This window comes from Drosophila ananassae, chromosome 2L (genome assembly GCF_017639315.1).
Source record: "Drosophila ananassae strain 14024-0371.13 chromosome 2L, ASM1763931v2, whole genome shotgun sequence".
Taxonomy (NCBI): Eukaryota; Metazoa; Arthropoda; class Insecta; order Diptera; family Drosophilidae; genus Drosophila; species Drosophila ananassae.
This window is the reverse complement of record NC_057927.1, coordinates 18,490,950-18,515,093: the sequence shown is the minus strand read 5'-3', so window position 1 is coordinate 18,515,093 and position 24,144 is coordinate 18,490,950. Positions and strand designations below refer to the sequence as shown.

The 24,144-nt window shown below is 41.4% G+C and overlaps 1 protein-coding gene across 2 annotated transcripts in view; it reads right to left on the bottom strand.

Annotated features, from left to right (window-relative positions):
* Positions 1 to 24,144, bottom strand: part of LOC6501409 — an 89,390-nt gene that overhangs the window by 34,517 nt on the left and 30,729 nt on the right. For both annotated transcript variants that reach the window (XM_001955151.4, XM_044714143.1), the window contains exon 3: positions 2,184 to 2,316. In XM_001955151.4, coding sequence (XP_001955187.2) covers positions 2,184 to 2,316 — 133 coding nt within the window. The remainder of the gene's footprint in view (positions 1 to 2,183; positions 2,317 to 24,144) is intronic.

Sequence of the window (24,144 nt, the reverse complement as noted above, 5' to 3'; positions counted from 1 at the left end):
CCGATTTGGGGCGGTCAAACAACAAAGCAAAAGTTAACATTATAATTTTTAATATTTTTGCTTTTAGCCTTCTGGGCAGGACATCGTTTTGTTGCCCCTTCAGCTTATTCGGTTGCCGTTGGTGTAGGCGATAGCGTTGGCGTTGGTGAAGCTTTTGCCTTTGTAACTGGGTGTAAAGCTGTCAAATGCAGGAGAGCTCCTAGACAGGACTTTACACAGGATGTTTGTGTTTTTTTTTCGGTGTGTGTGTGTAAGGACTTGTGTGAGTTTAGGTGAGACTGCCAGCTGTGATGTGCCTTTGGAAATGTTGCAAAGCCTGCCTCACAAAAAAGGATAAATACACTAAGAGGAAAGCTTTTATTTTCGCCTGATTATGAATAAGAGTTTTTATTCAAATGAATTCTTGAAATTTATTTAAAAATGTTTTATTTAGATTTTGTCAACTTTTTACTCAAAAGCAATATAATATATATTTGATTATCGAATTAATTTTTTCTTGTGCAGGCATAACTATAAAGGACCTTGGGGGATCCTTTTTTGTGTCCCCTTGTCTTCAATGTCTCCCTTTCCGTCCTTCACATGCTGCTTTCAATTTCGGCGCCTTTTCGGTTTTAGCTTTTGGTTTTGATTCTTTTCTAAGCCCCATTCTGCTCTAAAACCCTCAGTTCGCTCGCTTCATATCCTTCGATTTCACGCAGCGCTGGCAATTTTACGCCAGAGTCCTGGCTTGAGCTTTTCCCATAGTATCCTGCCAGCCTGTTGTGCAGCTGTTGCTGTTGTTTTTGCTTCCACTCTTGTTATTTATTTGCTTAAAGTCTGTAGCAATTCTTTTTTCGTTCTGGTGTTCGGTGAATTGTCCTCAGAACGGAAATCGAATTCGAATCACTTTCGGATATTTTTGGTTATAAAGTCGGAAATTTTGGCAACATTATTGTTTTTCACATTTTTCTAGTTTTCCGTCCAAACACACTCACCTCCTTTTCCGATTTTCCTTCTCTATTTCTATCGGTTTCCTCCTCATCTTATTCTCTTTTGTCTGGTCTGAAATTTATTGCTTCCAATTGAGTGCACGAAACGGCAACAACAACATCAACAAGGATCAGAGTCCTGCCAGTGGGACTCGTGAGCAGTTCGCGCTCGCCCTTGAGATACACGTGCGTTCGTATCCATGTCCTGTCGTTGTCTATGTCCCTATGCCCCGAATATACCCAGCCCCGCCGCCACATTCGTCCACCCGCTGGTAACATATTGAAAAGGAAGCACATGTAAGCAAAATTGACAAGGCTAAAGGATATCGATGTCTGCTTATAATGTGCAACATATTAAACCTAAGCACACGTTCGCAGAGCTCGCTCTATAAATAACAGAAGCAGGACTTTCAGGATATTAGGGAGGTGTAGAGGAGCCATGTCTCCCTATCCGCCTGTCCCGCAGCTTTTGCCCATAATCAGAGTTGCCGCCAAAACAGTTTTCACTTTGGATGCCATTATTTTGCTGCCCCCGCCTCTCGCCTGCCCGGATGTCCTTTGCCTCGAGCCCTGCGGCTAATATATGAGTCCATGTCGCCCTGTTTGGCCTGCCTGGCATGCCGTTGCTTTGTTTTGCTTTGACCTAGTCCTGGAGTATGTCCTGTGCCAAGTTCCAGGACTAGGCATATGCGACAACTACACGTGAATAAAAATCTTGTTTATGAAAAAATATTTGTGCCTCCCTCAAGTTTTTTAATAATGTTTTCACAATTTTAAATTAGAAAACATGGCTTAAGTATGTAATTTAAAATATATGGCATTATTGTCTAGGCTTCGATTTTTATTCTAGTGTACTTTCTACTCGAACCCACTACAGTTGAGTTGATATTGATGATGTTATTAAAATAATAAATTATTTGAAAATTATGAACTGCTGCCATTTCTCATGAAGCTGTCGGGTCGAATGAGTGGAGTGGTGGAAGGAGTTGCCACTGGAGGTGCTTATAAATCAAAAGGTGGCCAAAAGGACCTCGATGGGCTGGTCTCTCAATAGTAGGGCGGAACTTCTGTCAACCGCACAAAAGCACATATATAAACACACGAACAGATTCACATTCTCGGGACAGAAATCTCAAAGAGACTATAAAATTAGCAAGTGCCAGCTAACCTGAATTCAAATTCGGATGTTTTGGAAAAAGGGGGCAGCATGCTTACCTGTATAGTGGCTTTCCGGCACTTTCGCGGAACCAGAGCACCATGTACACCCGATCGTCCTTCGCCTCCGGCTCGATGTCGCACGGTAAGGATGCGGTACGTCCCAGAACAGCTTCTACGGCCACTGTGGAAACTGAAAAAAAATTGACAAAATTATAAATTAAAATATGTCTAGATTTTTTACAGCTTTAAGAAGTTAATTATCATTATTAGCAGCTTATAATATTTAATCAAACTGGTTTAAATATCAATCCTGACCATCCTAAAATAAAGAAAAGTGTTTTTTCCCGTAGTGTCTCATTACCATTTCCACGTAATGAAATTGAATAGAACGACAGGTGGGGGCTTTTTTGAAATGTCATGACAAAACTATTGCCAAAGTCATTAACACAATATGAAAATGTCCTTTTTGCTATGGGCCGGGCTGAGCTTTTGGGGTGTTGCCGCAATTACTTGAACTCGGCTACGACTCCGACTCTTCTGAATCCTTCGACTTCGTTGACTCCTTCGTCGATTTTCTACAAATGTCAACAAAACGGTGCCTTTTAAGTGTCACGTTGAGTTCAGTTGAGCTGAGTTTCTCGGCCCAGAACGCGAGGCACGCAAGGCAACAACCGCACGACAGCCAACCAACCTCCCACTCAGCCGTTGAGCCACCCGGCCAAGTAGAAAAAACCACCCACCCAGTCACACCACCACCCAGATCCTTCTAACCGCAATAGCCGCTGACGTTCATCGTTGTAGTCGCATAATCACAACCAAGTACGTGAGTGGGAATATTAATGCCAAATTGAAGGCAACGACAACGATGACGTCGACAATGGCTATGAGGACGAGAATGAGGATGGCCGGCTGCGATTTCACGACTGCCAGTTGATATCACTGGAAATAGATAAATGCTAAGGGCGGCGCCGTTGCTTCCGGGTGGCTAAAAATCATTTCCATTTTCGTTTATTTTTTTTATTCCCAATCGAGTCCAATCCAAAGTTTTGCCTCCATTCAATCCAATCCAGGCAAATGACAATGGATTAAAGTTGGCTGGCCGGCTTCCGTCTTGTCAGAGTGGCGTTAAAGCCTCTAATTGTCCTTTGGCGTGAGGAGGATCAACGGGTCTGCGATGGGGCGGGGTGTTTACGCAGTTTTGTCGTCACAAGTCGTAAATTAATAAGAGAAACATGAACTGTAAATGCATATCCATCAGTCCCCTGAATGAATAATACATTAATGGCAATCAAAGTGTTGTGAATGCTTAAATAGGCCAGCAGGAAGTGTGACGAACTTCGGGACTTGAAATTATGAATGACGAAACATAAAATGCTGAAAATCTTCGCACCTAATGTGGTGTTTTATGACCAATAAAATATTTTGCATACCTCTTCAAAAGGCGGTTGCATAAATTTAAATACCCAACGAATTCCCCAAGCAAATCAAGAAATAAGAAATGTTTCCCACCGATTGACGTTTTCGAATCAATTTCGATGTGTGTGCCTGCCTGTGCGTGGGGTGATGGGTGTGTTCGAAAAAAAATTGAAAATTCAATTGCTCACCTGTCCAGCTGTCAAAACCCTGAAACTCGAACACATCCATCATGAACCTATTTTACAGCCTGATGCTCATTAATACCCAAAAGGGAGCTTCACAATCATGTTACGCGTAATTTAATTTCTGCAGCCAGCAAACGAGGGAAAATCGAGTGAAAGGAATAAAAATGTGCGCGGGGTGGCTGGAGGGCGGTAGGGCTTTTCTCAGCTTGCAGACGATGCCAAAAATTGTTGACATTTATTTAATATGCGCACGTTTTATAGAAAAGCAATTCCCAGTCGGATAATTTATGGCACACTACAGAAATTTGCACATGAAAACGCCACATGAAACGTAGGATCCTCCACCCATCCGAAAATATGCGCCCACGACTGGCGGACAGACGGACAATCAAACTCACAAATATATACATCGTGTATATGTGTCGGGCTACATGCCGCCATTGTATTGGTGTGTGGGCTGTCGCCGAACATGGTAGCAATTTTCGTGCGTTTGTAATTCCCATGTAAGATGTCAAATGCTCGACGAGCAGACAGAGTTAGGCCCTCTATCAGTTGGCTGAAGGCTGCTGTGCACAGAGAACAATATGTGAAAATATTGGACTTGCATAAAATGGTTGGACTAAACTATTCTCTCAAAATTTTTAAAGATGGAGTTAAAAGCTCATGGTTTGTATTATAAAATTAATATATTAAAATTAAGTTTAACGATACTGTATACTGAATGCTTGGAATATTTATGATATGAGATATACATTTGATTTTCAAATTTTCTTCCCTGTGCTCTATTCCTGTTCCTGTCGCAGTCTGTAAGTCCCACAGGCGGGCGGGATGCTGCAGCAAATTGACATAATTTGCGATATGAGCCTCCATCGACGCCCCCCTCATCTCGGAGACCTCTCCCCCCGCCTTAAAATCCTAGGCAGCTCGTCAGCGTCGCGCAAGCGTAAGTGTGTAATGAGTGATTTGCCCGTGGGGCTCACATGGGAATCGAGGGCAGATGGATAGTACGGCTTGGAGTGGTAACCGGGATGGGTTGGGAGGTTCTGGGAGTTCCCAACGTTCAAAGACCACGGAATCAGGCCGCCGAAACCCACTGGATGTCCTGGATTTTGGACGGAGTGGCGCGTGCTGCGGCTTAGGTGGCAAGCGGCTTCTGAGGTCACCGGATTGGGTAGCCACAAGCGGCAACAGTTCAGTTCAGATAGACAAATGTCACTCCATTTACTTGCGTGTCTCTGTATCTGTTGATGCGAATCTGCAAATGTTGGGCGAGTGTGCTCGTGCATGTGGGAAAATGGGTCAATTTGGGATTATTAGTCCTAATCGAAGGTAAGCACTACTTTTTAAGCTCTGCCTCAAGAGACAAATGGAATTTTAATCCTTTCGTTTATCTGAGATAACAATTCATTCTCTTGATTTGTTAGTCAAGGGAAATTAATGTGCTTATACAAAGACACTTCGAGTATAAAGAATGACAGTAAATTGTATTAGTTTACAGGATTATATATGTTAAAATATAATTGGATATAATGCACTTAAGAAGCCTTAACCAAAATAGGAAATGTGATGTCCTAGCTGTCAATAAATGTATGTTTAATTTAATGAACCCTTTTGTAATCTGTATTCATTTTTTTGAATAAGTTTTCGCCGGAACTAAAAGAATTTGTCGCATGGGAAAAATAATTTCCTAATGACCTTTTTCCTACTCATGATCCTGATTCAATATTTTTTTCCATCCTGCAACCTTTACCTACTTTAACGACATTCCACGCAAACAGACATGCAGAAAGCAAAACACCAAAGCAAACATATTAGCCGGGGAGTGGGAATTTCCTGCTGATTTCCGCAGGATTCTATATGGTAAGGTTACGTTTTTTCCTGCGTTACCCAGTGTCATTTCACTTTTTATGCTGGCTAAAGTAGAAAACAAACACAAATTTCATTCTGCTGCAAGCTCCATTTCCCTTCCTTTCTTCTCTGCACTTTTTTTTTATGAAAATTGCCAACAGCTAGGCAACACATACTTAGCACGCACCAAGGCAACTTACACATACCGACGCCGGTCTGGCAGGACGCGTCGTTCAGCGCACTTGGGTTATGCACATAGTATTTATATTTATATAGAAAAGTCGCCGTTTCCATCTTCCCTATACAAACGAAGAAGCTGTGAAACTTATGCAAATTGCATTTCAGTGTCTGCGCAAAAGCTCGACACACAACACAGCGGAGAGAAGCGAAGGAGCGTAAGGAGCGGGACAGCTTCAGCGCCTAAAAGTATGCAATGCTAACGCGCCGCGCTCCAAAAAGTTCTAGAAAATGCGCATAATGAAATCCATGGCAGCGACAGCATCTCTGCACTTGGATAAATAAAACAGTGTAAGATGTGAAAATTAAAATATAAGGCGAGGTGTGCTACAAGATTTTTGATAAAAATTATTAGCTTAACTTATTGATACATTTCAATAGAAAGTAAATTAATTAATTAGGATTCTTTGAATGGGTTTCTCCAAAAATACTTCCGAAAAAGAAGTAACTGGCACCTTATCGGATAATAGGAAAAATATAAGTTTTCCAGTGTAAAAGAGGCCGCTTCTTAGCTTAAGTTGACTTGGGCTTGGGCTTGCTTGCCTTTTTTCACGTTCCACTTTCGCGGAAACGCTTTTGCTTTGGCTTATACATCTCCTTCTCCTTCTTCTTCTAGTTTATTCGTGTGTGTGAGTGTGTATGACTAAGTAAGTGTATTTGTTGCTGTTGTTTAAGGGAGCGCCAAAGTTTTTCTTCTCGTTTCACGCTACAACCGCAAGGATGCCAACGACAACGACTCCTGAGGATGGTAATTTCTGCAGGTCCTGGACGGGCTGCGATTGCGAGTGCGAGTGTGTGTGCACTTAACTGTAGACACTTGTAAAAATAGTGTGCTCCTGCAAAGGCAGCCACTGGAGATGTCGACCCTGGCCGAAAGCTAAAGCTGAAGCCAAAGCAGGTCACGTGTGGCATAAACGTGCCATTGCGTCAGTCGCTGCTGCTGCTGTTGCCTCGGCTGTTGCATTGTTATTGTTGTCTTGGGTGTAGAAAAATTCCTTAAATAAATACATATGACGTGCTTTTAGCTGTGTGTGTGTGTGTTCGCGTCTTTCACGGTACTCGCTCGTATGTGTTTGTGTAATTGAGATGAAAGTTAATGGGCAGCATAGCATACTTTAGAGCGCCCAAATCGCAAGCTAACAAAATGCCAGACAATGCCAATGTATATATGTAAGTATGCATATGTATATGAGACAGTATCTGTATGTGTGTGAAAGTGAATGCCACTAAAAGCAACAAGAACAGCACAGTGGCATTGTTGTTGCCACTGCTGTAGTGCCTAAGTGGCACAAGGTAAAGTCGCATTGCCGCAGCCTCAGATTTCAGCCTCAGGTGAGCGGCGCCAGTGCCACGCCCTCGTTTTGTTTGCGGCCTCTTCGCTTACGATTGCGTATGTGTATGTGAGTGTGTGCACCTGGGTGTTTGCACTATTTGCACTAATTTAGTTGAAAAACAAACAAAGTCCTTTGTTCAATTTTCGCCTTTCAGATTGAAGTAGTCCTGAGAATGCCGGAGAGAAAAAGATACTCACACTTCAAAAAAGAGCGATTTTTTTAAATAAGGTATATATATTTGAAATGTTGTTTTTTTCTAATTTTTTTATTGTTTAAATAAAGTTATTATAGACAAGTAATCAAAGTTAATCTCTTTATTAAGACACTTTACTATGAAAAAGAAAAGAAATTTTATAGTATTATTTCCTGTATATGTTATTTGCAGTGCATTTGAGTGTCGACTATGGCTAAAGGCAGCATTTGTGATGCAGCTTAGTGAACTGAAAAAAAAACAAGCCTCATAACAAGACTAGCAGCCCAGTGGCAAGTGTTAACCTATTTTCCGCTTACATTTTAAAAACATTTTCATTCCGTAATTAGCAAAGTAATTCTGCTGTGCTTAAAAGTAGAAAGCTTTGCCATTATGTGCGCTTCGTTTTCTTGATGACCGAAAATGTATGTATCTTTTCAAACGTAGCATGGCAATTAGCATGTCAATTGACGGAGCTAAATCAACAAACAGAAATTCAATTTCGTCATGATAAATAAAATACCAGGGCCAAGACCAATCGTGACAGTCATGATAGCAGTCCCAAGCAAAAACATAAAACTGGGGCAATAGCAAATACTGTTTTTATCCTGTAATACCATTCAATTTTATGGGGTGTTTAATGTCGAAGGAAACTGAACTAGATTTCGAAAAAAATTGTATCGACACTTTTATTTAATTGTTTAATTTCTGAAAATCCAGCTTCTTAGAAGACCTTTTTAGAGAAACAGCTGCAGTACAAAACTATATAAACAAAATCAGAATAGCACCATAAACTGGGTATTTCTTAGTTGATACCTTGAGGCCTTCAGTCATAGACAATAGCACTCTTAGTTTTGTTTCTTTGTGGCCCCCGTAAAACAACGAAAGAAATAACAAACTGACAAGTAGGCACGCTGCCTGTCTCCATTATGGTATTATTGACCTTCGGCCTGGTTGACTGGCATTGTCGCAGATGAGTGGGCGATGGGTTATTGATTTCCCGTGCCAGCACTCAGCAATCGATATTTGAATATGGGTGGGTGTAAGTGCTTAAAGTCTTAAGAACTCAGAGCCTTTAAAGGTAATGGAATTTCCTTGATTTTCCCACTGCTCGTTTCTGGTTTCGCCTTACACAGGATGCCCTTCTCGGTGGTCGAAAGGTCGAGGGCTAACCTGAGGCATGTGAATCAACTGGCAGGAGTTCGGATGCTGACCGCATCTGAACAGTAACCTCTCAGTTGGACTCGACTCGACTCTATCCCCTTTGGCCCCGGCCTGTGTAGTCTGATGCTTGGGATGCCAGGGATTACATCAATTACTGTGCCGGCATTTCTTCAAACCGACCTGACCGAAAAAGTAAGAATAACGAGCCGACCGAACGGGACCTTGTGGCCGCCTTACAATGCCCCGTTTCTCCCTGCCAGGCCCCTGCCTCAAGCCGCATGCACTCGTCGCCGTCGTCGACGTTCTCGTCGACTCGTTCGCACTGTGCACATTTGACCCGAAGTGCATTGGTCATCACGTGTGGCCATGTGTCTGCATTTGAGTGCACTTTGGTCAGCAATTATTTTACGTTGAGGTCGCATTAGAGGTGTGCGCCCTCGCTGCCAACAAAGTTTCCTTGGCCAGGATGTTCAGGACTAGTAGGACAACTGCGATAGCGAGGGTCAGTTGTAGAAAATTTTCTATTGAGCCTTTAAACTGAATTCCAAGTAAACAGAGATGTAAATATTTAAGTAAAATTTATCTTAGTTTTTGGTTTGAGTTTGAACAAGATCCCTGTTTTCGCGAACTTTTGTAGACAACCTCGCCAGCATCTATGGCTGAAAAAAGACTCTCCCGACAGCAGGACTAGTCACGGCATAAAGTACAGGAGAGCTCGCCCAGATCTGCCATCCCATCTAATGGTAGTTTCGTACACAAGGGATCGAAAGGCAAAAGGGCGGGCAAAAAAAGGAGCAAAACGGAAGTTGGCAGCCCGCAGGAGCAGGGAGCAGTCCGGCCAGTGGCAATGGCAATGGCACAACTACTAGAGCTTCCACTACTAACATGGCTAGTGGCATGGCACTCTGGCTCTGGCTGGCAGCATATTGAAGTGCTGTTCGACGCCAGCATTTTGCAGCTGCATTGTCATGTCAACCGATAAATTCACACATACGTGCCCGCATACCAGCAAACAATTGGCACCTTTGGCTATTTCCACTATTTTTTTCCCCTTTTTGGTCCCTCCGATTTCCAGCCACGTCGCAGTTGCCAGCTGAAGTTTTGGTGAATTGAAGCAGCTGCTCCAAGACCCCAAATCCCGAGTCAGAGCAAAGTGTGTGCACTGAACTGTTAGTTATGTTTGTTGGCAGACAGTCGGCATTCGGCCCACGGGTCGCATACGTAACGTAATGCTTTCTTCTATCAACTCAATATGCCATCTCCTTCAAGAGTTCTGTGTGTGCGTGCATTCGCGACAACAAAGATTAATGATAAAAGCGGCAATTGACAGTCCTGCCCCAACTGTGTGAGCCGCATAATTTAGTGGCTTCATAAAAACTGCGATTGTCGGGCCGCAAAAAAGGACACATCCAAAAAAAATATGAAAAAATAAGTGGAAAATCCCAGCGAAAAGTTTTTTGTGCCAACATAATTATATTGTTTGCAGAAAAACAATTCAGGGGAAAGTGTATTGTTAACATGGCCACTTTATGCTCTATTTTAATTGCAAATTAAACATCAGATGTGTTTTAAGGGGGCAGGATGGTTTGAGGCTTCAAAAAAAATTTTTTTTCAGAAATTTTTTATATAATAGAACATTATCTTAGGAATATCCTGTGAAAGTTTCATGTCGATCGGACTAAAACTTGCTGAGATACCGATTTTCTAGTTTCTTTCTCTCCATATACTTTCCATTGCTTTTAAAACTTTAGACGCGTTTTGCTCAAAACAACTTTTTCAAGTCGGTGCGTAACGTAACTCAAAAAGTAATGCTCGGATCTTAATAAAATTTTGTACACATCTTTAATACAATAAATACTTGCGGATGAACGAACGTTTTTTTTTTAAAAAAAATTTTTTTACTTTTTTTAGGGGCAAAAATGGGCGGATTTTTATGTAAAAATGGCACTTTTGACTTTGAAACCGCGCCAAAAATTCAAAATTGCATATTTTTCAAAATGGTTTCGTTCATCCGCACAAGAAACAAATATTTTAAGTAAATCAATTCAATTTTTTGATTTTAGATAACACTGTAAGGCCAGACTTTACGCACCGCAAGAGACCAATTTTTTGAAGCGACTCCGGCCGACTGCCGTCACGGAATAAATAATAATTATTTCTTAATAAAAAATATTCTTAAATACTCTACAAATATAGCCATTTATCGTGTAAAAAAATTGGATCATTTCGTTCACTCAGAAATGAGAAAAAAAATCGCAAAAATGTGCTTTTTTTCAGCCCCTGAAACCATCCTGCCCCCTTAAAGTAATTGCAGAAATAGTTTAGGAAATTGTGGCTCATTTTCTATGTTTATATTATTAAAAAAAATACTATTCACATTGGGATTTATTTGTATTTTTAAGCACTTTTTATTTATTTATGAGGAGTAACACTTATGTTATTTTTAAATCAACAGTTATATTGTTGGAGTTTATTTTTAGTCGTTCTTTAAGCGCCATTAATTTGTATAAAGTTTCTGTTGAAAAAAACACAAAAAATTAAACTCTATATTATTTAATTAGTAACGAATGTACCCAAATTGCTTAATTGAATTTTCTGTGACCACAATCAAAGAGTACAAGTGGGATATTTGATTTAACAGCAAAAAGTAACCCGAAACTGTCCACCAAAGTAGTCCTATATCTGCAGATAAAAGCGGACAAAAAGTGTGTCTGATTCCAGTTTCACTAATTGAAACCATGCAATGCGAATAATATTGGCATTATTCCATTCATGGCGGGATTTCAGCTGTTGTTAATCAGTTTTAATTACTCCGCTTACCATTTTGTAATGCATACGCATTTTTGTCTTTATGGAGGCGGTGAATGGGTGGGCGTGTCATAGATTACAATGTGTGCAATTTGGAAAACAGCATGCACTGCGGCCATATAAAAAGCCGCAGCATACTTATGCCATGGCTTCAGAAAATTTGGCCAAAATGCCTATGGCAAACATTTTGGTAAAGATTTTCGCAGAGCTCTGCGATTTGCAGACAGTTAGACAAGGCAAAAGTTTCCCTCCTTCATGGGCTTCTTCTCTGGGTTAGTGTGGGCTAGTGCGGGTGTGTGTGGGCTTGGTTGAAAAAGTAAGTGTGTGTATGTGTTGCAGTGGAATTTGCAATTATTGCCGCTTAGCACAAAAATTCCATGCATGCCTGCGTGCCCACATTGAAAGTAGCAACTTGGCAAAATTATTGTCAAGAGTTTTTAGACACACACTTCCCCCGTCCTCAGAGCCTTTCTCCCTTCCTTTTACTCGCACATAACAGCAATGAATGACAAAAATGAATTTTAATAAAGTTGAGCAAATATTTGCATATTTGCATGGGCGCTAAAAACTTTCATTGACTAACTTTTCCCTTCGCCACGGCGACAGACAATAAACCAATTTGATTTCAATTGGAATTTCGATTTAAATGTTGCCAACTTTTGATGCGGGTCGCTCTAATTAGCTTTCGGCTTCGAAAAACCAGAAGTACCAAAGTCAATATTATGCATACCCCAAAGTAAATATTTTCCAGGTTGCCAGTTCCCTGGATCAACGCAATCTCTTTAATTTTTTTTTTTTTTTCAGTTTTTAGGAAATCAATTTTCCCGCCGGTGGACACGTAGCTGGGCGTAATAACTTTAAACTGTTTCAAAACTCGGCGCGAAAAATTTCATTACCTTTGTTTGGCGGCCGAAATGGGGTGGAATGGTTTTGGACCAGCCTTTTTGCTTATTTTCTGCCTCTCTTTCAAAGTAAATATTTGACAAACAACAATAACAGCAACGACCATCAACAGAGTCGCCTTGGTTGTCCTTGCCGAAGCACTTAAAACCTAATTAAATTTGCATTACAATTTTTTTCGGTTTTTATTCCTTTTGCGTTCGCAGCATAGCATGCCTTTAATTTTGTTTTGAAAAACAGCCACGGGCATGCACTGAAGGCATAACTTTGAGACCCGCAGACCCGTAGAGACAAAGGATAGAATACCGGGCTGGTTGACAAGCAGGATATTCCGGAGCTAGCTGGTCAACGGGACAAATTCTAAAAAAGCAGCAGAAAGATGCTGAAAAGCATCAAAGCTGGGGCATATTTTTAAATTAAAATATTTTATAATTTTCCTTTGATCTCACTTTCTCAGGGGAGAAAGGGGATGTGCAAGAAGTGTATAATCAATAGTTTAATCAAGTATAGATACAGAAAGTCTATAATCTAAACTCAGTCTAATAAATTTAATGTTTGTAATAAGTTTAAGATTGTATTGATTTTGTCTCTATACTTGGCAGACTCTATAACGATGCTCTTGAAGTGAGTTTACCCAAAACAAGTGTCTCTTGAACGTTCGACACCTCAGCAACTTCAATCTCAAAAAAGTTTAGTCAAAAAGCGGAATGACTGTTCGCAATTGTTGGAATCCTTTTGACAAGTGTCGTTACCACTGCGACTCTCAACATGAATAGGCCAAGGAATGTATTCTTTCCGGAAAGAAAAAAAATAAAACCGAAAGCAGACGGCATGAATATGTATATGCATAGACGTTGCCGTCAACATGGTTGCATTTTTTATCCTCCATTCTAAAGAAACATTTAAACTCAACTTTCCTGTTTCGTCTGCGATTTCTGTGTACTTTTTGTTGGTTTTCTCCGAGTACCTTTCGCTTATTTTTTTTCAGCCATGCACCAAAGGGTCCTTTTTACACCGACGACGAATGTATTGAATGCAACTGCACCAAAAGCAGATGATGTATCCGAAATTGTGTATTTATGAAGGATCTTTCATTGCCTGGCCGGACTTGAATACTTAGTTGCTGAGCAGAGGTTGAGTTGAAGGGGAAGGGTAATATTTTGAGGATAGTTTTATAGTTGTTGTGGGGAATTTTGGTGGGGGATGTTTGGTGTGGTTAGATGTTTATTGAAAGGGGGTGTGGAATATAAATGGTTTTATTGGTTTTGTATGTTTTTGTTTTGGTGGAGAGGTTTTTTGGAAGATGATGTAGTTATAAATTGTTGATTGTTTTTGGGAGGGAGTATGTAAAGATTTTGGTGGGTATTAGTTAGGGTGTGTTTGGTTTTGGATGAATTGGTTTTATATGTGGAGGTTTGAGTTTGGAGTTTGGGAAATGTAAAGTAGGGGAAATAGGATTTAAGGGAGGTGTAGATTGTTTGTTTGATGTGGGATGAATGTAATTGTTGTGAATTGTTGGTTGGTAGTGGGGGTGTATGTGTTGAAGTTTAGGATTGTTTGTTTTTTATATTTGTGGTTTGTGTAGGAGAAGTTGATGAGGAGAGGGTGGATATTAGAATTTAAATTTTTATTTGTTGGTAGTGTGGATGGTTTTTTTTGAGTGTGTTACGGTGGGATGGAATTTTGTTGAGGGATTTGATAATGATGTGTGTGGGGGGGTGGGGGGATTGGGGATAAATGAATTAAAGATAATGAAAAAGAATAGGAAGAAATAGTAGGAGTTATTTTGTTTATGGGGAATATGGTTGGGGTGGATTTAAATTTTTAGGTTGAAATTGTTGTTTGTTTTTTTATGATATTTGATATGGATGGATTGAGGATGATGTGGTAGGTTTTTGTGAAAAAAGATATATTGTATTGGTTTAATTTTTTTGTAAATTTAAAATTTATTTATAGTTTTTTTTTTTTGGGTTTGGGGGTGTTTTGTATGTTGTAGTTTTTTTAGGATGTTGGTTTTTGATTGAAAGATTTTTTGGGATTTTTTTTTTTTTTTTGGTTGGTTTTTGATGTGGAATGTTGTGTTGGTTGAGAGTAGGTTTTATTTTATTTTGTTTTTGGAAAAATTTCCCCTAGTGTTTTGCATATAGCCATAAGTATTTATGTAGCCCCGTGGTATGGGTAAAAGTTGGCAGCAAATTGTGCGGTCCAAACACTAAGGCGAGCAGCTCTTAATTGCACATTTATTTAGGTTCGCCAAGGCAGTCCGGGCACTCAGCTCTCGACTGGACTGCTCCTGCTCCTGGTTTTGCTTTTTCTACTGCTGCTTAGTAGTTTATCATTCGCCGTACTTAAATTACTCCACCCCAGAAATCGCACACACAAACATAGAGGAGCTGCTACATGTGAGTCATAGGAAAAACTTTGTTCCCAATCCTCTGTTGGGTGTGCAGTGTTTTCCTTTTTTTTTCTTTGGTCCTCCAGGAAGCCGATGCCTGGAAAAGTTTTCGCCCCTTGACGCAAAACGGAAATCTGTATATTAAATGACTAATTATAGACATTTTATTACCTTGAGCAAGATAAATGGCCAACATGTGAGTAGGGCCAAGTGAACTGGTGAACCCTACTTCGGTTTATGGCTTTTACACAGAGTGCAAAAAAATCGAACAATACAGTGGATCTTTATCTTTATGGGAAGATAGAGAAGTTATGGTATCTCTTATTTATAAAGCTATTATGATTGAAATTCTATAAGAATTGCAGTTTATATTCTTCGTAAGATTTATTTAAAATTTTTCCATTCAAAACTTTGTATCGTAAATCAAGCTTTAATTAAGCAACCCAGAAAATAAACTACTTTCAGTTTTCCTTTTTTCGGTTGTATATTTGGTGAAAGTGGCAATGGAAGTGGCAGTATCAGTAACAGCTTGTCAGTTGGCTGTTGGCGGAACATTTTCAATTAAAAACCAGCCTAACCTTGAGCAAAGGAGAACGAGCAAAAGACAGTGCCATGAAATGAAAATGGAAAAATCCGCAAAATTAAAATGACAAAAGCGAGGCGTTTACTTTAAAATGCATTCTCACACAGTGGCGGCGGTGTCGGCGTCGGTGGCGGAGATCCTGGCGCCGGCAATTTCCACGTTACGTTTCGTTTCATTTCAGTTAGTGTGCCACAGCTGCTCCGGCGCCCATGTGAGACCCCTTTTCTATTTTCACACCGCCCACCACCCACTTCACACTAGCATCCCGCCCGTCAAGACCCGCCATGCCACCAAAAACTGCATGAAATTTTTTTGCAAATTCTGCAAATGAATTTTTTTCCTTGCCACTGTCGCTGGCTGATGTTGCCGTTGCATTTAGTGGCATCATGAGATGCTATTGCAATTTCCTTGCTTGTCGCACATACTAATTCGCACACAGTCCGGATAGACAGCCACTCTATATATATTTTTATATGTGTATGTGTTATATAGTATGGTGGGACATAAGCTGGAGGGGAACAACAGTAAACACAACCACAAACCAGCGTTAAGGCAAAGTGAGTGCGCTCAAATGCTTTGCATAAACGGAAAGTAATAATTTAACGCAAAATTTCCTTTTGCTGATGCTGCTTCGGCGTTTCAGCTCCTGTTTCTTACGCTTCAATGGATCCCTCTTGCAAAATATATATACACAAATATATATATATACTTATGTGAGTGGGAGGGAAATGCCTTTGCCGCTATTGCGCAAATTGAACTTTTAACTGTGGCACGAGCTTCCCCGGGCATCCGGTGCCAGCTGCGTGTGTAGCCAACTGATGTTGCTCTTGTTGTATGTGGCTGTTGCCACTTCTGTCCCTGCTGTTGTCGGAGGAAACGACAACATGACCTTCGGGCTGTTGCCTGCTTTAAATTTGCTTAGCGTCTTCCGCTTGCTATATGGCTGTATGGCAAGGGCCTCCAGATGCATATCATTCAATTGCAAAAGTTTCCCCGAACTTATTACACGCCGGTATAGCTATAATGCGGGCAATAACAAAATAGTATACCGTCAGTAGAGTCCTTAAAGGGCTTTTATTCCTTCTAGTTTCTAGGATAAAAAGTAAGCCCCTATTCCTGACCAAAGGATTGTATGAAGTTAAGTCTTTTCTAAATACCATAACACGTGGCCCCGTTTTGTAAGTCTCTTCTGCTGTTTTCTGTTTTTTTTTTTTAATTTTTACAGAATGCCAAACAATTCTTTTCCTTTCGGGGAAACTGCTACCCTTCGCCTGAAATGCATGTTTACACTTGAGGCAGTCGAATGTGGCAACGCATGGGCGTAGAGATGCGGCGGTAAATTGGGAATTAGCATCTTCTGAGGTAAGAGATTTTACCTGGACAGGAGAAGAAAAAAAGGATTGAGCGAAAATTAATTCGACTTTGGCAGACTTTTAGAGGATTTTCGGGACAGGCCTCTCCGGGGATCCTCGCTCAGCGCCACTGACAAATGCAAATTTCATTTTCATGCTAGGCTAAATCGACTGCGAGGAGGACGAATGGAAAAAAAAGGAGCGGAACTCGGTACCGCAAGCAACTCCCAAGAAGATTTCAACATGTCCAAACATGCAAATTTTCCAGTCTGTCGCTGCCTCCGTGTTCTTCCCCCTTAAGCCCCTTTGGTTGTTTTTTTCCTTCCCGGTTTTTCCCCTGCCGAGCTGTTGTTTTTCCCAAGCGCCGGCAAGAAAATAAGTGGGAGAGGAAGCAGGAAAAATAGCAAACCCGGCAACCGGAAAAACGGAAGCAACGTGCGTGCATGCGTGACACAATTGAAGCGCCTAAAACGCCAAAAGCTCCGGCCAAAGTCGCAGCTGAGAACCAGAAACCAAACCATCTACCAAAAAGCGCCTGCACTGCTTCGCTCTTGGTTTAAATAATTTCCAGGAATTCATATTAAAAATGTTAAATTTCTATGATTTAATTTTTTTAGACTTAAGTCTAGCTCTAGTATCCAGCTTAAAATGTATTGTTTTTTCCATAACCAGCAGTTTAGAGCTCAGAATAGAGTAAGTGCTTATCATGTTGGTACTCTCCGCCGTAGTGGAGCAATCGGACCTGGAGGAATTGTTGGCCTGCCGTTTTGGTCGCATTGCACTGACGGGTAAAGAAAACACAACAAAACGCAGGAAACAGTCTAAGCACTGCCAACAAAAGACTGAAAACAAGTTAGATAGCTGATGTTGGAGCTTTTAGGCTGTTAGATACCCGTTACTGGTTGAAAGGTTGTTAAATATTACAAAAACAATGCTATTCAACATTATAAGTGCATAGTGAGTGATTTATGATATCTAGCGTGACAGTCCCACATAAACGACAACCGGGCGTATGATTGATATTTTCCGTAAGGTATGCAATTTTCTTGGGTATTCAACAGGGCGTATGAGTAATGCCTGTTCGATTCGAAGCAATTAATGTTTTCATTGAGTAACTGCATTTTTTAGCTTAAAATATTCAAACATTCGAGATTAGACATTGTCTGAATAACCTTTTTTTACCCTATTTCCTTGTTATCCATGAGTACCGATTGTTGGAAACGAAAAAAAGTTAGTAGAATGATGGCGACGAAGGAGAACGCACTCAAGTGATTTGACGATTGATTTTGCTGTGCTTTTGATTTGCCTGTTTTTTACTTGTGGTGTCCTTTGGCCCAGGGAAGCGAAGCACGGTAAAGGGTGTGCTGGGGTTACTCAACAAAACAAAACTGAATAGAGTTTGGGGATAGTAGCTGGAAAAGAGCATTGCCCGCAGCCGGCGACAAGTGCATAAAAATACACAATCAAATGGGGAAGGCAGCAGTAAAATTGTTTGGAAAATTGATTTTTCTTACATTTAACCGAGCATTCAATTGCTTATTTTCATTGGGTCGCAGCCGCCCAAAAGAGAAGGAACTGAAAAAAACAGGCAACAGGAAAGTAAGACAGACAAAAAGTGGCAAGAGTGCAAACAAAGCGAACCATCAAGTGAAGTGGAAATATTGAATTATTTATATTCGTTGCATTGCGTTATACTCTTCCGTTCCATGCCCGATTTCTTTCTTGCCATTTCCGTTTCCTCTACTTTGGGTGTATGGGTTTTTCTTTGGATTGTTTTTGTTGGGAGCCTCCTTGCTGTTTGCTAATTTCTTTGATTGCTTTACCAGTTTTGGGGGCCTCCTTTTTCGCCTTTTTCCCATTTGTTTGCCAATGCGCTATTTACTTTTCACGCACAAAGACAAAGGCCAAGGGTCCCGGGCGCACTGGAAAATTGTCTCAAATATTTATATACGAAGCAAGCTTCGTTAGGTTACCTGCGGTTATTTGGCTGCCATCCGCTCATCCTGCTACCTGACTACCTTGCTACCAGTCACTTGCCCCCCACTTGCCACCAGCTAATCATGAAGTATTCATAACACGGCAACTCAATTAATTAAGTAGAAATAAGGAGCGCTGTCAGAGCAGAACTAACCTCTCGGCCCATTGTGATATGAGTGGTGCAAATGCCACAGCATAATGCTAATTATTTTACATCGGTGACACCACCACTCTAGCTCCAGATGTTGGGGGCGGAATGAAAGGAAGCCAAACCGAATGGAATGGAAGTTTCAATTACAAGTTTAGACAACAAGCTATGGGCGGACGCCTCTTGACATGGCTAATGTGTTGCCGGCGGCAAAATGAATAATTATTATGAGGAGAACTGGCAAACATCTGAGGATACGCGTATGAACTCAATTAAAGAAACCCCCTTACCCAACGGAGTATGTTTTTTCCTTCAGAAGAGATCAGCAAGATATCCGCAAAGATTATAAAAAGGGAATTAAAACTTCATTGATTAAAGTCTGGTTCCACTTTGATAGAAATCTTTTCTAACCTCCATTTTCTTATTTATTTAGATTACTTAAATATGCCCTCTTCTGGTCAAAACAATTCCAGTGAATCAAAACATTAGTCCTTTCAACTCCTGATAAAAAAAACACTTTGACACAAAGTATAAATCCGATAATCACAACAGTTTCTGCTTTGAAAAGTGTCTTCTTACACCTTTCGCTGCCATTTGGCAACAATTCATAATGGCCAGCACCTTTTGGCCACCTTTTGGCTAAACCCCGTGAAACGGATATTGATGCCGCTCGTGATAAATTCAAAGTGACACTGCCTGTTGCCAAGGAGCGATGAGGAAACCGCGCAACTTATTAAAGGACCATGCTGAGAGGACTTTGTCGTTGGACCTGTTTCTTTGTTGTTGTCACTGCTTTGTTTTTAGCAACATTATTAATTTTAATAGAAAACTTTGCATCACTGGCAGGGGACAGAGGGACTGAGAAACAGTGGAACTCTTGGACAGGGCCGCGTTGGGGTCTGGGGTCTAAAAATTAATGAGGGTTGTCCACTTGGCGCTTGTTGAATTTGTAATTTGTTGCCGGGCCCGTTCCCATAGGAATAAGCGATGCTTTGTAGTTGCCTGGCGTTGGTCCTGCTCGTCCTGTTGGTCCTGTAAATGTTGCTGTTGTAAATGTTGCCCCGAGATAAGCGCCGTCGTAGCGACAAAGTGTAAGCGTGGCAATTATTTGGTGATTTCTCAATGCGTTCACAGCCGCAGGGCGAAATTTCGAGATGAGACAAAAGGCTTGGCCCTATCGCGGTACTAAACTTAATTTAATAGCCGCAATCGCAGCAGCCAAAGCTGACTCTGACGCGGCGAAGGTGTAAGCCCCAAGTGCGCATCAATTTTAAAGCCGCACATCTTGCCCCGTCGAGCAATCTAGCCAAGTGTTCGCCCATCAAATCACATAAATAAGCGTAATAACTAATGTAAACAGGACCTGCATTTGCATTTGAGCGCGAGAAATTGCCGCAATAAATTGCGCCGTAAAAACACATCGACGGGCAGGGACTTCAGTTCAGCTCAGCTCAGCTCAGTTGAGTGAAGTGAACTGAAGATTTTAGCCGGCTTGGGCCAAAGTCGAATTGACACGACGCCGCATTAAAGGCAAAGTGCACACACAATTACAACGAGTGGGCGCTGGTGTAAAAATTGAACCGTCGAAGTGAAATAAATGTGAAAACTTCAAAAAGCGCTCAAGGTAATGCCGAGGCAAAGCCAAAGGCAAGGGCTACAAATGTGGCCAATATAAATTCTCAATAGCTGGAGCTCACCTCTGATTTCCCCCTCCGCTTCCCATGTCCCCCAAAATATTTTCCATCCGGAATTCTACGGTTTTGAGGTTTCCCCTCGTTGAACACACAGCATGCTTCAGGACTTGGAATGTGTATGTTTGATTTTTATTACGCTGACAAATGGCGTGGCGCATTTAAGCCGAAACCCCTTTTTGCGTTTGGTTCCCGTTTGGCAGTGAAAAAATTTGAATTTCAGCTTACCAAACAGCCAAACATATGCGGCGGCGCCTTAGTCGACGGTGCTGGGCTTAATGCACTTGAAAAAATATAGTTATCTAAACTAAATTTAGAAGTTTGACAACAAAAATGTATATATGGTTCAGCCATGCTCCTTATAACTACAATATATATAACTTATAGCTCAAAGGTTATTTTTTTGAGCTCCTGAGTAAACCAATATTTTTCTGCCTGCACTACGGCTGCAGCTTATGTACCATACTTTTGAGCTTAGCGTGTAAGGCGCATAAATCGTGCAGCATTTGCCTTGCCAAGCCGCGACATGACAGCCCCAGTTTTTCGTATCTCACCCGTATCCTGAAAACCTCACTCTCACCGAAAATCCATTTATTAAACCTGGCCGGGAGAAAATTGAATAAATCGTAGCTCACGTCACCCACCTAGCTCAATTGATTTTTCGCCGAAATATTTCGCCAAATTCAAGGTTGCTTTAACCGAATCAGTTAGCCGAGATACACCCACTTGACTTTTGTTTAATTTGGCGTAAGACAAAGAGAACGACTCCCTAATGGGGTGGGCCGGAGCGTTTCCATGCATCAAATTTTAAATAGCAATCTACGCGGGCCATGTAAATACAAACCACGCGCTTGAGATTACGCTTTATGATACGTGATAACGCATTGCGTAACCTTTTCGCAGATAATCCTGTTAGACGGCCTACGCACTTATCCTGCGAGACTGTGTCAATGTCAGAAAGTGCCTTAGACGGCTTGGGGAAAGGTGAAAAAGGATCCAAGGGCTTGGGGGTCGACAGGATGGCAAAAGACCCTATTAGTCCTTCAGTATCGTTGACTTTCTCGAGTTGTTTGCAACTCACACAGCACAGGGTTAAGTGGAAGAATTTTGGTAGAACTACTTGTGAAAAAGTTATTTAGGGCTAAGATTATTGGGATAAGTTAAGGAAGTCTATTAATAGCTACATTTTTTATAGACCACTCTATCAAATAATTTTACAAAGCTTGTATGTCAAATAATAAAACTTTTGTTAGTTATTTTTTAAGGGTATAATTTTTAAGCGCATTGAAAAACTGGCATGCCAGACTAACTGAAGACTCTCCCCTTTTCCGCTGACATCTTAACACTTGCCGCTTAAGCATGCCACGCCGCATTTGGCAACGGTGACAGGTGCCTTTAGTTGGGTCTGCCAGGGCATATGGCATAAAGCCCTGATGTCATCAAAAATGTCACTCAAAAATTTATGAAAAGAGAAAAATGTGCGAGAGCGCATAGACGGGGCGCCAGACTAGAGGCTTTGCGTCCTTTTCTTTTAATATGCGCCCGTCTCCTCTTATTTCTATCTATGTTACATCGGCCTTGGGTGGCTGTGTGGGAAGACAGCGTGGGAATGTGAACACAGGATCCTAGAGCTATTTCTATCGCATATAAACTCACTTAATGCGAGTGCATATTGATAAGAGACAAGGACGCGACAGAGCAGATACTGTGGCGTGATGGAGGCAGTGATGGGCGGTGGAAGATAGGGCGGTGGAGGGACGGTTTACTCATATCAGCAACAGCTGCAGGAAGTGCGCTTAAATGTGTCGCCTGTGCCGGATAAAACGTTAAGCCTTTGCAAGGACAACGAACGCATGTGGCTATGAATTATTATTGTTTGTCCCAAACGAGCAATCGCAGTCACGTTTACTTGCTAGCTATATCGATTACCATTTTCCACCATCCTGGCCCAGAAATCAATTTGATGGGCTCTCAATAAGCCGATGGCATCACCATTTCCTGATTATCGCCATTGCCATTGCCATAGCCGATGCTGCTGCTCCTCTCGCTTACCGCCTCCTCTATTGTTGTTACCCGCTGCGTATACGCGATATTTTGCATACGCCTACATATACATTTTTTTATTCTTAACCTGATCCACATCCTGTGCTCCGTGTGTTTTCCGTTCGGCTCGTGCACGTGCCTCATCGCAATGAGGTGGATGAGTTGTCGTCCCATCTGGCTCTTGTCATGCAAATGAATCGCTCTTTGTGATTTCTTTTCGATGGCAGCCACAATCAAATTATGGCCAACGCCGCCAGTTGGCACAGGCCATAAAAAAGTTTTCGCTGCTTAATTGCCAGCACTCGTATCTCAAGGCGAGCAGTCGAAACAACAGCCATGTGTGCCATTGCTTTCCGCTCGGCTGATAAGAAACTTTTAAAGCCGATTCCGGAGCCGCTCTGCCACCCAATCTCCTCGGCGCAACTTTTGCCCCAGGATTATCCTATATTTTTCATAAGTGCTACGTGACTCCATTATTGGCCTGATGTTTGAACTTTGAGCAATTCACTATAAAAAAAAGTAACATGACCTATATCTTTCAATTTGCCTGCCTCATAAATTATTTTAAAAATTACCCTTCCATACCATTTTGTGTTAACTCTTCTTCCAAAATTCAAATTTTTCTCTGTGTAGTTTTATAATCATGGGAATGGGAGACACATACACGTATAATTTGCAACTTTAAATTAAGACTTTTGATGAAATGAGAAAAATAGATCTTGATATAAGGAAGAGTAAACATTGTTACAATTGGACTTAACACTAAATTATTTCATAGTACTTGACCCAATTGCACAATCATATTGAGGGCGGTTAAACTTTAGGGAAAAGTATATTACCTGACAATTGTCCAGCACTTTAATGCCCAACTGGAGCTGGCAAACAAAAATATGTATGTGATGTGGACACAACCAAGCCCAAAAGTGACCCAAAATCCGGCTGAGGGATATGCAAGAACTAATGCGTTTGCCTTATTGCGTTTTTGTCTAATTTTTTTGTGTTTTTGTGTGGGGGTGTCCCGTAGCTACAAATTTGGAACCAGAGAGAGGAGTGGCCCGGGGTTAATGGCCCGAGCCATCATCTATGTTTGTGGCGCACATGCATGCCAAATTACTGAATATACAATTACAAAATACACTTTTCTAATTGTAATTGTAATTGTAATGCAGCGTCCAAACAGGAGGCACAACAAGCAAGAGACGCCCACAGCCCGCAGCCAGGAACAATAATGCAAACAGTTTAAGGGGCCCCCTAGTCGGAAGGTGAAATTATATGCCTATGCATACAGACACAGACGTAAGTATGAGTGTGCAGACACACACACACACACAGACTCGGACAACAGAAACATAAAGCTCAAGTCCTCATGTGTGTTGACTTATTGTCCTGGTCCTGCTCCATTCCCAGTCGCAGGCTCAGGCCTGTTTCCATGTTTATTTGTTTGCCAAGTTAGTGTTAACTTTAGTCATTCAGCCAGATATCCGTTGGTGGCACTTCAGACGGCCTCCATTTGAGTTGCTGCTGCTCATGCCACGGCAGCCACTGCCACTGCCCCTGCCCCTGCCTCTGCCTTTGGCTCTGTTGCACGTCGTCATTATTATAACGTGCCCGCCCAGCCAAGTGACAGTCGCAACAGCAACAACTGTACCTGTGCCAACAATGACTATGAACTACTTATGGATAGCTATGGCTGACTGCACTCGGAGAAATTATAATACGATTAAAGGAGGAAAGTGGTTTCAAAAGC